The following is a 17,367-nucleotide window of genomic DNA, read 5'->3' on the forward strand; positions in this document are numbered from 1 at the left end:
AAAGTAAAGGCAAAACCCATGTGCTTACTGCTCTGTCACTATGCAGAACAGGGATCACGTGGGCATAATGGGTGTCTAAGGATAAGAAAACAGAAGGAGAGGGCTGGGAAATGGCCAATAGAAGAGTCAAGTTACCAAAACTGCAGGAGAAAAAATTAAGATCGATTTTTTTCCAACCAATTACCAGGTTTTACAGTAGAAACTAAGAACCTGGATGCTTCAAAGAGAGAAGTCTCATTTCTTTATATGCAATTTAGGGATGCAAGATAAACTATACGGCTGAAAAGCCCTTAAATGTATGAAATTCAGTAAAAAATCTAATTTCCTAAAACTTGGTCAGACCAACATTAATATCTCCAGCATTAACAAGTAACAGCAGTTCTAATAATGGCTCCAAGTTGGCATTCATACAGGCAAACAAAGGTAAACATTTACAGCTGGACCTAAAACACCACACTCCCTACCTGGTTAACAAATGGGAAGTTTCCTTCCAAAAAAACAAACAAAAAAAGCCCCCCTCCCCCAAGTTTGTCCTGAAGTTGAGAATTTCTGAGATCATCAGATTGGAACATGCTTCGTGCATTGCCAATGCTGCCTGTCTGCCCGAGCTCAACATTGAATGAATAAAGAAAGCAATTCACTCAATAAAACTAAGCATTGCAGACAAAATGTTCAATATAATTAGTTTCTAACTGCGATCATGCGTCATAACCTAATCACCCCATACGTGGAACGATCATCAGGAACCCCAATAAGTACTCATTTTGCTACACAAATGTTTAATTTGCTAGTCAGTATTTTCCTGTAACAGCATGGAGGAGGGGTGGAGAACTCACCCAACCTGAAACCCAAGTAATAAACTGTAAGCTATTTTTGAAGCAGGCCTAAGAGTTATTCCTTTAAATACACCAATCCAAGGACTGAAGAACTCAGTATCAACCACGTCAGCCATAGCGTCAGATGGGTTGGTGGCTGCCACAAGTGCATTATTACAAAACTACACTTTAGAGTCTAAGGTTAAAAATCGGATTCCTTTCATTCAAGAAGGATTATATGTGTTTTCACTATTTAAGTGAATGAAAACTAGATACAATTGTCCAAGTTAAATAAAGTTAATTAATTAAAGCTCATTAAAAAGCCCTTGGAATTTTATTATTTTCACATAAATAAACTAGCCTTGGTTGGATAAATTGTAGAAAATATATTTCAAGTTACTAAGTTAATAGAGTTAACTGATTATCCTTCTAGCACAATCTCTTACGTAAATTACAGAATATTCAATTTACTATGGCTTTTTAAAAATTTAAGTTTATCAAAGCAATTCATGTCAATACTTTACTCTTTGTTTTTTCATGCAAAGAGCATTTAACTAACCTTATTACAGTGACGCCCAATACCCATTAGGAAGTTATCTGGCTTAATGTCTCTGTGTATAAAATTCTTTGTATGCACATATTCAATTCTACTGATCATCTGAAAAAGAAAAGGGGTAGAACAGGTGATAAAAGCAAGCAGCACAGAGTTTCCTTCCCAAGCACTGCAGTCAGTCAGCTCACTCACTCATAGTCTATAATGACCACACAAGAACAACAGTGAGTCAGACTAAAACAACAGAGCCCCTCATTGATTTCAAGCTTGCTGGCTCTTCAGGCCTAAACTAGTAATGGCTTTTGGCCTGTTTTGAGTATAAACAAATAAATACATGGGCTGCTGAATGTGGCACTCACTTTTCATCTCAGTACTCAGAAGGCAAAGGCAGGTGCATCTCTATGGGCTCTACATACCAAGAAAGAACAACTCTCAAGTACTTCATTGCAAGAAAGCCTTTACTACAAGCATTAGCTAGTCTTTCCCCATTACTAGTGCTAACTCTTCTACCACAGAACTTTGACTAACTTGTACCTTTCTCTTCTTGACTCTAGGCTCCTAGAAAGGACTACTTTTTTCTACTTTAGTTTCCCCAGTGGTAAACCTAGGGAGTTTGAAGCTAGCTGGGTCCCAAAGAAGCCAACTCAGGCATTTCTACAACGCCCTGGACCTGTTTCAATGCCATTAGTACTTTCAGACTTCTTGACCTTAAGCATCAACTTGTCTAGATTCATTCATTGTTAGTTATTTGGGTGCCTTATTCATTTTAAAAAGAGAAAGAAAAACTTCTTTGCTGTTCTTTGATTATCATAAACAGGATCTTGTATAAAGCTCAGGATAGACTGGTAAGCCCTCTTCAGCCTCCTGAATGCTGGAGTTCTAAAGAGTCTGTGCTACCACACACAAAAAACTAAACCCAAAACCATAGCTCTATGAAATATTGACATTTCATAAACAACCTTTCTCAGTTTTTGTTTGTTTTATCAAAAGTTCACATACCTGGTCAGCTAACATAAGTACAGTCTTCATAGTGAACCTTCTTGAACAGAAATTGAAGAGGTCTTCAAGGCTGGGTCCCAGAAGATCCATGACTAGCACATTATAGTCTTTTTCTTGCCCATACCACCTAACAAGGAAAGAGTCAATACAAAACATTATTACTTAACATCCTAAAATTTACATTGTTTTAACGTTAAGTCTCAGGCACGGCAGCTCACATCTGTAATAACCGAGCACCTGAGAGACCAGTCTCAGGCGGTGTCTCAGGCACGGCAGCTCACATCTGTAATAACCGAGCACCTGAGAGACCAGTCTCAGGCGGTGTCTCAGGCACGGCAGCTCACATCTGTAATAACCGAGCACCTGAGAGAGTAAGGAGAACTGATGAGTTCTAAGCCATCCTCAGCTAAGAAGATCCTGTCTCAAAGACAGATTTCTATTGTTTATTTAAGGTTTATTTAAGGTAACCTTTCCTCTAATCACAAAATAAAGAGTAATAGACCCTTCCCTCCCGCACAGCCACCTATCTAATAAACAACTGTCACCAGCACAAATCAATTTTGTAGCCTTCTGCATCATTTCCCTGACCTTGGACAAACTCTTTGTAATGAAGAAATGATTCCCTCAGCCGTCCACAACACTACAGAAAGGCTTCTTAGTCGCTCATGACTCCCTTCACACCAAACTGCACTTACCTATTTGTCTGTCTTTGCAAAGAAATCAAATTTTGCTTAGTTTAGTATTACAAAAGGAGTACACATGGCACGCATGATTAGGTTTATCTGTTCGAGAAGAATTGCTTAACTATCTTGTGCTATATATACTGCACATTAAATAACTCAAGTGCGATTACTCATGTCTGCAAACACATTCTTCTCCAAAATAATATGGAACCAACCTGGCTATATACAGCAAGCCTTTGTCTCCAGAAAAAAGTTAAAATTGCTGTAAATGACATAAAAGCCTAACCTGGCTTAGTTTCTTTGCTAATACCAACAGGAATTAAAGCCAAGATTTTTTAAAAAATATAATCTGTGAATGTTGGCTGTAACACTAGTCCTCAGGAGTTTGAGGTAGAGTCTAGCCTAAGCTCCACGGTAAGATGAGATTACTTACAGGTATCTAGGAAACTCCTTCTTAGGTATTTCAATGCCCTTCCCCTTTTTACAGTTTTGCTCTAACATGCTGCACTGCTAATAAATAGCACTGATTTAAAACATCAATATTAACATAGGAATACAAAGATCTCACTATATAATGTTTGGTACTATAAACTTGGTCAAAAGCCTGTGGTTTAGGAACTCGAAGACCCTGCTAGGGAAGCTTCCACTGTTACATGGCTGACTGGAGACTGTATGCAGATCAAAATGCTGGTACTTCTGTTTTTGAAATTGTTTATTTCAATGAATGGTCTCAGATACTCAATACTACCATCACTTCAATATCATCCACCAGAACAGAATTGTAGTGGATTTCAAAAGTGATATTTAAGAGATTCAGGAAATACAGAAAAAGCTCAAATCAACTGGTTCTAATTTCAGACCACTGTTGTATTGCTGACTAGAGACTGCATGCAGATCAGAATGCCTTCTAAATATTCTTGTCTATGTCCATGCACCAGTGCTGCTGTCAGCTGCAGTCAGCTGCAGTCAGAGGCTACTTTTTGCAGTGAGTCAGGGGCTAACTGTAGAGCCTCCTAACTGGTCAAAATGCTGACATTAACTGTTGAAAATGGGCCTTAAATGGGACTTCTATACCTTGTCGTTCTCCAAGGCCCAGGGAACATCCCCAAATAATTTAAGAGCTGGAGAAAGAGGCAGAAGGGCATTGTTGTATGTACTTCTTGATGTCTCTCATTAGCATAAAGCCTGAAACACCACTCAAACTATTGCACACTTATGAATTTGATGTTTATAGTAGCTAACAAGACAAAACCGAACAATATCTTCTTTCACAATTATCTTTGTTTACCATGCAATACGTAATAGTCAAATAAAGATCTGTCAGAGAAAAAAACTTTAGATGATGACTTAAAATATTAATTTCCAAAAAGTAATGAGACTGCTCCTTAATCGTACTATAGAGATTTGTTGCAGGATATCTGATCACACTGTGAACACCAAGATTTACTGAAAAGCCTGTCACTAGTTGTGTTCTGGCCTTAGCACACACGTTTAATCCCTCTGGCTGGAATACAGATACACCCTTAGTACATACACCTTTAATCCCAAACAATGAAGATAAAGTTAATTTGTAGAAGCACTCATGTTTGAAAATGATGTCTAAACTGGACAGTGGTGGCGCACACCTTTAATCCCAGCACTTGGGAGGCAGAGCAGGCGAATTTCTGAGTTCGAGGCCAGCCTGGTCTACAGAGGGAGTTCCAGGACAGCCAGGGCTACACAGAGAAACCCTGTCTCAAAAAAACAAAACCAAAAAAAAAAAAAAAAAAAAAGAAATGAAAATGTCTAACTGAGTGTCAGGCAAAGTGATGTGATACATCAGAGAAAAATTTGACAGAATAGGATATGCCCAACTCTTTTTTTTTTTTTAAAGATTTATTTTGTTTATATGACTACACTGGTCTTCAGACATACCAGAAGAAGGCATTGGATTCCATTACAGATGGTTGTGAAACCACTATGTGGTTGCTGGGAATTGAACTCAGGACCTTTGGAAGAGCAGTCAGTGCTCTTAACCACTGAGCCATCTCGCCAGCCCATGCCCAACTCTTATGAGAGGAAAGGAAAGCTACTTGAGGTGCAATGCAGGGAGGGGGCAGGAATCAAGGCATTTCTACTGGGAGGGCCTTACAGACAGCTCAAAAAGGGCAAAATGAGAACAAACTAGACACAGATGAAGAAGACAGAATAAGCCAGAGAATGAGAAGGGACCACAAGATCAGAACATATTGCTAGAAGTTAGTTTGAGGCCAAGCAGAGTACTTCTGGAGAGGACAAGAAAGAGAAGCAAGACTGATTCAGTCAGGTTGGAGAGACAGAATAGCAGAGTTGAATCTGCCAGCCAGAGATCAGAAAGAACTAAGAATGGGCAAGCTTATTCAGCAGTAACTCTCAGAGGCTGAAAACATTCTAGGGCTACATTAGATTGTATAGAGGCTAGAAGCTTCCAGGACTAGGCCTAGGGTAGCAGACTGAGGCAGTAATCCTTCAGACAAAAATTTCTACTTGAGAATAAGTTACTTTTACTGAGTCAGGTGAAAGCATGAATGGTCACAATAAACTGCAGGTAACCAGTATGGTTTGTATTACAAAGAAGAATCAGTAACCTTGTCTTCTTCACTATTTAATTCACTAAAAAACCATTTTATATCCGCTAATTTATTTGCATTTCTCTTGGTTAAAGCTATGCATTCTTATTAAAGTTTGACAAAAATCACAATGAATGAATTGTTCTAGTAGGTCCTGTTCTCACTACTTTAAGCACTGATAACAGTGTTAGTACTATGGGACAAGGTGTAGACAACTGAAGGTCAAGAGAGTCAAGTATTACAATACCTTTATTCATTGGAAGTGGAAAATACAGCCATCATCTGCACGTCCAGCACAAATGATTCACAGTCTTGCTCTTTTGGTTGGGTGTGGTAGACCAAACCCAGAGGCCCCCAGATGCCAAGCAAGCACTTTCCCACTGTCTTATGTCCAAGACCCTGATCAGTATTTTCCTAATAGGCAACTAACTATATACATACAGAAAAGAAAACTGCTGCCTTCCTCTGTCCAGCAAGGAAATAGAGAATAACTGTTAATGAGTTCAGGGTATCATTGAGGAATATGATGAAAATACCCTAAGACTGGATTATGGTAATGACTGTACAACTCTGTACATGACAAAAATAAAACACACACATTAAACAGGCCAAGCTTTTCATTAGCAAACTGTCATTTTAAGTTATTTCTAATATTTCTCCTATTCTATAATTAGAAGTTATAGAAATCTTAAGGACAGTTGGAGTATTTATGGAGGCTCATGACCAAAAGTTTAACATTTGAGAGAGGCTGTAAGGGAATTGTTTCTCATGTTAGTATTGAAAGTATTGAGTAGTGGCCCATACCTGTAGTTCCAGTATTCAGGAAGCAGAAGGAAGACAAACAACTCTTTGCATGTATGTATGTATGTATGTATGTGTACACACACAAACATATTCACACACATATGTGTATATACAGAAAGAGAGAGAGAGAGATTGTTTTGGATGACTGTGAGCCACCATCTCGGTGCTTAGAATAGAGCTCCAATCCTCAAGAAGCAACAAATGCTCTTACCCAAGAATAGATGATGAGCCATCTCTCGACCCATGTCATGTAGCTATAGGTCTGAGAAAGGCTCACTTCACTGGATTCAAACAGACATCCTTAAAGGTATCTGTCCCTTGAATCTGACTGTGCTAGAGAGTTTTATGTCAGCTTCACACAAGTCATATGGAAGAGGGAACCTTAATCTGGAAAATACTTCCACTAGATTGCCTGAAGGTGAGCCAGGTCCTTCAAGTCCGATCTAGTGGTCCTAAATGCTGCTGTAAAGAAGTCTGCAAGCAGCAATCCTCCATGGCCTGACTCAGCTTTTGCCTCCAAGTTCCTACCCCGGCTTCTCCCAGTTGTGCTATGGAACTCTAAGCTAAAATAAACTCCTCCCAGAGTTGCTTTTGGTCGTGGTGCTTTGTCATAGAAACAGACACCTCTAATTTTAACACAATGACCAATGAAAGAAACTGAGTACTTCTATGTACAGTTTGAAACTTATTCTTTCTTATATACTATCCTCTTGAAATTAAGAAAATTCTCATGCCCTTACACATTCAATCTCCTCTTGAAATTAAGAAAATTCTTATGCCCTTACACATTCAATCTCATTTGGAGAATTAGACATGGTTGTCCTAATTTTCAGAGGAAGTCAAAGTTACTGGTGCCAATGCTTGATTCATAACACATGCTCAGAACACAAAATTCTGCATTGAAGTGTGCCTATTTTAAACTTGCACAATTAAACTTTTACACAGTGGGCATTCATAGGAAAAAAAACATTTTTATATATAACTTACTTAGACATGCTGTATATAAGCATGCTTATATGTTTAAGTATATTAACTTAAAAGACAGTTTCAACCATTATAGATTTATTTGAAGCTAACATTCATTTCTGAATTAAAATTGCACAAATTCAAAACTGGAACACTGATTTAACCAAGGACAATTTGGTGATAGGAACAGCCCCCACACAAAACCAATTCCAACCAGAAAATAAAAGGCATAATGAAGAACAGAAAAGGGAAGCCAGGCGTCGAGGAATGGCACACACCTTTAATCCGAGCACTAGGGATGATAAGGTTGGTGGATCTTCAGTTCGAGGCCAGCCTCATCTACACAGTAAAACCCCCATCTCAAACTAAACAAAACAGTAATAAATAATGTGAAGAAAAGAAGTAGTAGAGAATGATATTAATAAAAGCATGAACTCTAGTCCAGAAGGTTCTCCCTACACTTTTACCAAGTACTACATATGAGACACTTCTAATGAAACTATTTCCACCAGGCGGTGGTGGCGCACGCCTTTAATCCCAGCACTTGGGAGGCAGAAGCAGGCGGATTTCTGAATTTGAGGCCAGCCTGGTCTACAGAGTGAGTTCCAGGACAGCCAGGGCTACACAGAGAAACCCTATCTCAAAAAAACAAAAAAAACCCAAAAAACCAAAAAACAAGAAAAAGAAAAAAAGAAAAAAAACTATTTCCAAGCTTTTCAATTTCAGATAAGGGAGCACAGGACAATTTCTTAAATTTCACTTGTAAATTTCTCCACTGTACATTTAAAGGCAATACAAATTAAACACAGGGCAATTTATACTACCTATACTTCAGCCACTGTAGCCATTTTCTTTTTCTTTTTGGTTTGGTTTTTTGAGACAGGGTTTTTCTGTGTAGCCCTGGCTAGCCTCGAACTCAGAAACCTGCCTGCCTCTGCATCCCAAGTGCTGGGATTAAAGGCGTGTGCCACCACTGCCCAGCAGCCATTTTCTTAAAAAACAAACAAACAAGCAAGCAAAAAAAAAAGCACACACCACACAAATACTGAATGCAGCAACCCCCTTCTTGATATTGACCTAGACATTTTCAATGGCTAAGATAGCAATTAAACTTATAAACTAAAGAACTTTTTTTTTCAAGACAAGGTCTCACTTGTGGCCCAGGTTGGCCTATAATTCTGAGATTACGTGTGTGTTCTATCACACACAGTTCTGGGACATTAAATTTCAAGGATACAGTGGTTTCTTTAGAACAGTATTCAAGGCAAAAGAAAGAGCATTAGCCCAGTCTTAGTCTAATACAAGTATTAGAACTGGAGAACATTAGAAGCTAAAGAACTGCCGGGTGGTGGTGGCGCACGCCTTTAATCCCAGCACTTGGGAGACAGAGGCAGGCGGATTTCTGAGTTCGAGGTTAGCCTGGTCTACAGAGTGAGTTCCAGGACAGCCAGGGCTACTCAGAGAGACCCTGTCTCGAAAAACAACAACAACAAAAACAAACAAAAAACCAAACAAAAAAAAAAAGAAAGAAGCTAAAGAACTTAACCATACATGTATCAATTACTTCTTTTTTTATGTATTCCTATAGCTGGATTTAAAAAAAAGCAAGCAGACACATAAAATCAAGTCACAGTAAGAGCTTCTTTATACCCAAAGGCTATGCTGAGTAAGACCTGTTTTTTCTTCAAACCATTGTAGCTTAATTCAGTTTTAGATATTCCCCTCCACACACACACCAAACAACAAAAATCACCAAACCATCTGGTTGTATGAGGTTAGAAGCATAGCACTCTAAGCACATAAAAAGTCCATTGTTGTTTTTCTGAGACAGGGTTTCCCTGGGCAGCCCTAGCTGGCCTGGAACTGGCTCTGTAGACCAGGCTAGCCTCAAACTTGAGACCCACCTAACAGGACCTCTTTAAGTCGTAAGCCAATCAGTAAGTAGTATGCAATAGTTATCCTACATAGTGTAGTATGGTCCAGTATTTTTCCACATCAGAATCACCCTAAAGGCCCTTAAATATCTATGTCATATACTATGTTATTTTTATATGAAACTCTCAACTTATAGGACTCTTGTAGTGATTAAGAGGTAGTTAACAAATAATGCTTGAATAGTGTGACTCTTGTTCTTCATTTTATTTATTTTTCCAAAATGTTTATATGAATCACGAGTGGAGTGATCACAGAGGAGTTGGATTCCCTGGAGCTGGAGTTAGTCATTAGCCACCCAAAATAGGTGTCGGGAATATAATTCATATCTCCTGTAAGAGCAGTACACATTCTTAACTACTGAGCTCTTTCCTGTTTGGTTAATTATTATTGCTTTATTATTATTATTAGCAATGTAGCTTCAGGCTGTTCTTGAACCTCTTGCCTCAAAAATTATGGACTTCTAGGTTCAAATAGTTTGGCTTTTGCCTTTTCCATTTTAATATCTAATACTTTTCAACTAATTCTTTCTGTATGGCACTTTCAAAGTCCTTATTAAACCAGCCACAATACATCTCCACTCACTGGTCACCAAGACTAGGGAATGGCAATATTCTAGGTCTTTAGAGGGAGTGAATCAAGTTAAAGTTATTAACTATCACTGAGAATTCAACCAGGAGCATCACAGCCACGTAATTATTTTGTCAGGTAATTTCTACAGAGAACTTAAGGTGAGAAGCAGATTAGCAACTTGAAGGCTTTGGTATTGTTAGTACTTTGTTTTGGTCAGTTACCAAATTTAGAAAAAAATGGACACACAATTATAATATAAAAATTACCCTAAAAAATTCAGATTGTAGTTTATAAAAGATAGGCAAAAGTAACTTACTTAGTAATAACCCAAGGCTGAATTACTGAAAAGTAGTGGAGAACATCTTTAATCCTAACACTCTTGAGGAAGGATATCAGAGTTCAAGGTAGCCTGGTCTACAAGGTTGAGTTCCTAGTCAGACAAGTTACATGGTGAGACCCTGACTTAAAAAGATGCAACAAATTCTAGACTTCTGCCTATACATGTTTTCTCCTCTGCAGACAGGTCCTAATGTTGTTACCCAGGCTGGCCTCACAATGCTCTAAATGCTAGGATTACTGACATGAGCCACCAAGCCTAGCTATATTGTTCCTTCCATGGGATACTGGTACTTGAGAAAGCATGCCTCTCTCAGTATCAAATAAAGGGGTGGAGTGTAGAACAGGCAAGATATGACCTTGACATCGAGGTGATAATGGCTCTCAGGAGAACATGGAGCCAGGAACTCAAATTTATCAGATGTTCTTTTTTAAATTTGTGTCAGTAGATGTTCTCTCAGGTTTTATCAGCTCAAAAACACCATCCCACAAATTAACAATACAAAGCATTTCTAGTACACTTGAATTTAGGTACACTTTGAAAGAAGTCATTTTCATAACACCTTCAACAGCTGTTTTCCTCTATAACATGACAACCTTATTCACAACGTATATACTTGAAAGCAGAAGTTTAAGACTGCAATTGTTTAAACTTCTTCTTTTAGCAATAACTGTATTAACTAGTGCTTCATAAGTGCAAATGCAGGAAGATGTAGTTGAAAAACATAAGCAAAAATTATTTTCCCATACCTAAACCACCTTCTTATACACACTTTTCCTATAAAAGTACATTTTACCATTATGTCCTTCTAAATAGTTAATCTAAAAGTTGCCAGAAGCAGATGCAGCATTTATTAGTCTTGGAGGTAGTTTCATAAAAAAACATTTAATGGTAAGACTTTGACATAGCACCAAACTTTGAAAAACAAAATGCTTGTAACTATCACCTGGAAGCCTTAAAAACTCATGAACTGAAAGGTCTGCGATTAAATAAGCAATCAAAAACACTTTTAATAGGAAATCTTTATTCACACCCAAACTTCTGAACATAAAAAAAGGTGGGAAGAAGTGAGTTCTTTTCCCAGAAGAATACATTTCCTATTTTTTCCTTGGTAGTAAAAGGGTATAAGTATGTAAGTATCATGGGAGTCCAAGTGCCTGGATGACAAGAGGGCATCACACTCCCCTGGAACTGGAGCTGGAGCCAGCTGTGAACAACCCAGCAGGTGCTGAGACCTCAATTCAGAACCTTAAATGCTCTTAACTGCAGAGCCTCCTCAACATTTCTTTCTATTCAGCACTCTTCCACCCCCAACAAAACTAAAAACATTAATAAATTAGTAATTTTTTAATTGTATAGATGAGGAAGCTGATGAGCCTTCAAGAGGTTAAGAGACTGACTCTAGATCACCTTAGCTTCAAGAGCCCTGAGCAGATCTAGAGCTCAAATATCCAATCCCTAACCATTTCCACTTAGGTAACAACTCTTCCTGTTTATGAAAACAGTTTTTTTTCTGTAGAGAAAGTGAACTGACTTGAGAACAGCACATAGCAAAGGAAGACAACAGACGAGATTCTAGATGAGCTTCCAGATATCCCACAAGCCAAAGGAATCAGTTTCTTGTAGCATACAACTGAATGTCATACTCTTGATGCTAGACTTCTAAGTGGCTGCAAGTCCCTCAAAGTACAGAGGAAGGGGGGCCACCATCTTCATAGGCAACTGAGTCTCTTTTAGGATATACCAGATTATCCTAAAGTCCATCTTATAAACAGATTATATGTACACACACAAACCAAAGTACGAAAGGGGGATGGGTACAATGAGGTAAAAATTTAAATTTTAAATTAATATCAATTAATGGATAAAACAGACTGCTCTATTTAGCAGCCAACTCAGTATTTACCAATATTATATGTGTGTGGGCCTATCTGTCTATCTATCTAGTATGCATAAGTGACATAGAAATACTGAGGAATAGACAAAAACCAGTGAGAGGGAAGGACAAAACAATCTGAGCTTGAGGCCAGTCAGAACTGTACAATGAGACCCTTGTCTCAAAATAATTAAAAACAAACAAAACCAAAACCCAACACACTTATTTGTGTCTATGTACCCATTCCTACCACTGCTAAATATCCCAGTACACTCTCCCCACCCCTCCCTAATTACCATTCTGCCCTAGGAACCACTCCCAGAAGCCATCTATTCTTGGATGCCCTCCCCGACCAGTCTACCAAGCTTTCTTCCTGAAATCTCATCTCCTTTCCCAGGAAGCCTTAATTTAAAAGCCAGGTTAATCCTATTTAGCCACACCCAAGGAAAGCTTACTTACAAAGCCCTTAACTCTCTCTGCATTCACCATTTTATAGTAGGCACCTACTAGTCTGCTCCCAAGTTAGTTTATTCATCTGCTTATTTAATATACTACTCAAAGCCCTTAATGATCTGTATCTGCATGGCCCTTAAATAAGCTATTAGACTGAATAACACATTAGCATTTTTTTAAGCACTGAAAAGGCAAGGACTGTTTTTTGAAATGTATAACTCTCTCAACAGAGGGCAATATATATAATCAAATACAAATGACCTGGTACAGTGATTGTACTTCTAAGAAATCCCAGGAAAAACAATGGTAATGAAAACAAATCAGTGGAGATTGAGGGCTTTATTTCCTCCCATGATTGTGTATATTAGGGACAAAAAATGTTCAAAGCTCAAACTTAGATCTCCTCCAATTTCACTTTAGTATTTGCCACATAAATCTGAATTTTCAAAGAGCTCATTTACAAATGATCAGTGGTGTATTTACCTTCCAACATCTTTATTAAAACGTTTTCTTTTTTAAAAAATTTGTTTTTAAAAGTAGTGTTATTTAGGTTGAAGACAATTCTTTGAGGATTCAAAGGGGGAAAAAAGCCCAGGTGTGGCTGAATCCTTTATTCCCAGCACTAAGAACGCAGAGGCAGGCTGATCTCTGAGTTCCAGGCCCAGGGTAGTTGGTTGGTCTACAATGCCCATTGTAGGCAGAGGGGAGGGAGGGATAGAAGAGAGAATACATTATGTAACAGTCCATTTACTTCTCATCTATGATTCCATTTGCAAATGCTACCTGTGAGTACTGCTAGGAAACAGTTGAGATTTAAAACTATACTTTTAAAGGTTAATTTCAAAAACAAAATTTAAAATTATTCTAAAACATTAAAATATTTGAAAGAGCAGTTTCTATCCTGATTATTTTCTATTTACCATTCATTCCTTTCTAATTCCCTTTAAGTGTTACCAACAAAATAATTCAACAGGTTGAAACTATTTATCAAACTGTTGTCAAGTGAAGCTTTCTTTTATACAGCTGACCAGCAGATTTCAACAGTTGGTGCTGTTCAAAACTGCCTTTGCCATTACACATAAAGTTTGTAGGAACTGAAACATCAAACATTACCATTCACAAAAGCAAAAAAGCAACGAACGCATTGGACAGGGCTAAGAATTTTACATGAGTACAATTTCACAAGTTTATGTCGAATCTGCTGCAGAGATCACATAGCCATGTCATCTCGTTCCCAGAATCTCATGGCCTTATGAAACTCAACTCTTGGCTTTTCAAGGTTAATCCATTTAAGGCTAATAAAGGAAGCTTATTTTGTGATTCCAAGCTGAGAAAAAGGCAGAAATATGGGGGTTGAGTCACGTCGCTCCGCCATTTTCTAAGCGGAGGAGGAAGACATGTTGGAACAAAAACACAACAAAAGAGCAGCCATTTCCCAAACCAGCTCCGATAGCAACCCCAATAGACTAAACTCAGTTACATCCACACCTTGAAAACCACTTCAGGGGACAAACGTATGAACACCAAAGGTCTCCTTAAAAATAGCAAGAAGCCAACACTTCCGCGTAGGGACCAAAGACGACCCGCATAGTTAACTGCAAATGAAAGCCTCGGGAAGTGGAAAAATGACAGAAGCTAAATGAAGCAGTGGAACAAACTAAGTTGAAGAACTAAAAATTACTCAACGATTACGGTTAACTGTGGAATCTGGAGGACTCATTACCAACACCGATTCATCGGGTCCAATTACCAGCCTCAACCCCTTTCAACATTTCGCAATTCCCTCTGTGATCGACTACGTGCTCAAAGGTTCTTACCGTATGTGAGGGATGCCAACCCCACCTTGAAGAATCTTATACAGTTTGCTCTCGTACAGCAACTGGGGATGCCTGGCCTTCTGGGATTCTAGTTTCACTGCCACTTCCTGCAGAGGAAAGGGGATGATGGTATCAAAATCCCTACAGATTCAAACTCACTTGGGAAACGAGAAGAAATGTTAGCAATGCTTGCTTCTAGTCGCCTCTACAAGGACGTGAAAAGATGGGGAAAGCTACCTCAGTAATTACAAAGCACAAGCAGCCTCAAAGGCCTTTTCAGGGGGGCAAAGGCGAACCCTTTCCATGTCCTCTAAATCTAAAGTGAATGAAAGGAGTCATCCAGAAAACAGGCAACCTTGGAACGTAAGGCGATACTTTTAAAAGGAAACTGTTATAACTGGAACAAGAACCTCAGATTAAATTTAAGAAATACAAAGAAAACCATGGCGATCACACGACTTCGCCCTTCTCATCTTAACGGTTAAAATAAGATACTTTGAACAAAGTGGAAAACCTCTGAGTTTACCCTTCCTTTTCTATCGGGTTTTTCCTTTTTTGGGAAATAGTGGGGGAGGCTGCTAAGCCAGGAAAACTGGCTTGCTCTGGACTCCCCAGTGCGTGCGTGCGTGCGTGCAGTGGGAAGAGGCTTGGAGTACTAAGGGGGGTTGGGGTGAAAAAAAGCCCAGCGTTAACGTTCCCCCCGAACCAAGTGATTACCTCGCCATTGGTGATGTTGATCGCTAGATAAATGTCCCCGAAGGAGCCAGATCCGATCTTCCGCACCAGTTTGTATTTCCCACCGACGATAAATTCGGCCTTGGAGCCGCTGCTGCTCGCCATCCTGAGATGCGAAGACGGAGGCGGGGGCCAAGCCCCGGCACCTCTGGAAGAGGATGGAAGCCTCCGGGGCTGTTCCACCCGGCAGAACTGAAGAGCGCGGCAGGCAACCTAAAACCAAGGCTTTGTTGGCGTTACAGGGCGCAAAGGCGGCTGAGAGAAGCCGGATCGCCGCCGCTAGGGCCAGGCCGCAGTTAGTGAAGGGTGGTCGCGGCTGCTGAAGCTCGGCCACTTGGTATTTGGGCGGTCGCCGCTGTTTCGCGTTCGCGGCGACGTCGCGGGCTGGGGAAGGGGCGCGGTGAATTAGGGCGGCGGTACCGCTGCCACCACTGCCGCCGGCTCCGGCCCGGAGGGAACCCGTCACTCCGCTGATGCCGCCATCTTGTTACTCCAGCTCCAGCCAACACAAAATGCCCCCAGTCCCCGGGAGCCGCTTCTTCACGGCGCGGAGCACTCTGGGAAAGGGATCTCGGGCGCTCTTTCGGTAGGGTGGGTTGAGAAAGGGAGGGCGGAACCGGATTCGCGAGAGTCGCAGCCCACTCTCCTAGCGTCACCCAGTCACGCCCCGCTGCGCCTGCGCACTGAGATACCTGCGGACTGCGCAGGCCTGGTGCGGCCTGTCCTCTTCCCCGCCCGGGCTCACTTCTACTTCCGGCCGGCCGCGGCTCTTGCTACCTGTTAGTCACTTCGGACCCTGAGGGCAGTGTCTTGCTGTGCGTCAGGAGAGCGCATTAGGGAGTCACCTTCTTTTCAAATGTGGCCAATGAAAGCTTCTGGTCTCCTTAGGAATTGAGTGACCTTTTTTTCCGCGTTTGAAGCGGTTTATAGCCTTTGATCCTTTTTCAGGTCACTCTGGGGCCGTCCTTTTCCAGCACAGTGGGTCGAAATAGATTGTGGTCTCTGATGGAAAGAGAAAAGCTGCTCTGGGCGAGCTGGGTTTAGGAAGTGGTTCAGGTTTTAGCGATCCCTGTTGATTACTAGTAATTAGAGTCCAAGGCTCCGTGAAATATTGCTAACTCCCCTTCCCCTATTTTTAAAGGGAGCATAAAGAACTTGGAATTAGTCTCGCCCTATGTCTGTTCGTATCCCTTTGAATACACTTATTATTTGAAAGAAACAATTATAAAGAAGCTTCATAATATTACGTATTGAACAGAAAACCTTAACAACAATAAGAAAATTGCGCATAGTAAAATTTGTTATACCCATCCCCACAGTTTCGTCTTGGGTCATGTTGAGAAGTACACTATTAATGCAAACGGTATAAATAAATATTACAAAATAAAACCGACGTTGTTTAAAACTTGAGGTAATTTTTTATTTAAAGCTGATAAAACAGGGCTTGACCTTATTTTCAGGTATAAAATTTTACTAAAATTTGAGTGTGGAGGTTAAGGTTTACAAAAGCTCCCTAGGGTGCTATGAAACACGAATATAGCCTGAATTGTAAAACTTTTAAATGAATCCTAAAATAAACATTAAAATAAAAAGCGATGTATTTTTATTTCGTGTATGTGTGTGCATGCATGAGTTTTTGTGCACCACGTACGTGGATGCAAGAGAGAACCGGAGCGCATGAACTGGGGTCACAGGTGCTGGAGACCCATCTGAGGTGGGTGATCTCCAGGTGCTCTGCAAGGGTATTTAAGTGCTCTAAACCACTGAGCCATCACTCCAGACCAGGAAAAATGGAAAAAAAAAAGTTTTAAATGCAACTTTGAAAGCTGGTATAGTAGTTAAAAACAGAGTCTATCTAGGGCTTAACAAGGAGTTCTGAAGGATAAGCAAACTCTGGCCAAAGCTGAGAGTCAGTCTCTCTCTCTCTCTCTCTCTCTCTCTCTCTCTCTCTCTCTCTCCCTCTCTCTCTCTCTCTCTCTCACACACACACACACACACACACACACAAACATGAGGCATCTTGGTGGAGGGTTATAAATACTTAGTTGCTGTGGTAGGGAGAACACAAACAGAACTAAACTAGGTGATTTTCAAAGGTCTGTGGTTAGATAGGTACAAATCTAGCAAAGCGTTCTAAAGATTAGCGAGTTGTATGTTTTTCATCTACTAATCTAATTTCATGTATTTTATTGAGATTCTTATCTTCCTACATTTGTGTCATTAAAATGCATTTTTG

At 39.9% G+C, this 17,367-nt stretch overlaps 1 protein-coding gene across 4 annotated transcripts in view; it reads right to left on the reverse strand.

Moving 5' to 3' along the window:
- The window catches only part of Csnk1a1 (casein kinase 1 alpha 1), a 33,798-nt gene extending 18,120 nt beyond the window's left edge, over positions 1–15,678 (reverse strand). For 2 of the 4 annotated variants that reach the window (XM_028774184.1, XM_028774183.1), the window contains exons 1-4: positions 15,114–15,669; positions 14,397–14,503; positions 2,368–2,494; positions 1,375–1,473 (exon numbers count right to left, since the gene is read on the reverse strand). In XM_028774184.1, coding sequence (XP_028630017.1) covers positions 1,375–1,473; positions 2,368–2,494; positions 14,397–14,503; positions 15,114–15,236 — 456 coding nt within the window. In that variant the 5' untranslated portion in view covers positions 15,237–15,669. Of the gene's footprint in view, positions 1–1,374; positions 1,474–2,367; positions 2,495–14,396; positions 14,504–15,113 lie in introns of all 4 variants that reach the window. The other 2 variants (XM_028774186.1, XM_028774185.1) reach the window with 2 other exon arrangements.
- Positions 15,679–17,367: the final 1,689 nt, after the last annotated feature.

This window comes from Grammomys surdaster, unplaced genomic scaffold (assembly GCF_004785775.1).
Source record: "Grammomys surdaster isolate TR1022 unplaced genomic scaffold, NIH_TR_1.0 239, whole genome shotgun sequence".
NCBI lineage: Eukaryota > Metazoa > Chordata > Mammalia > Rodentia > Muridae > Grammomys > Grammomys surdaster.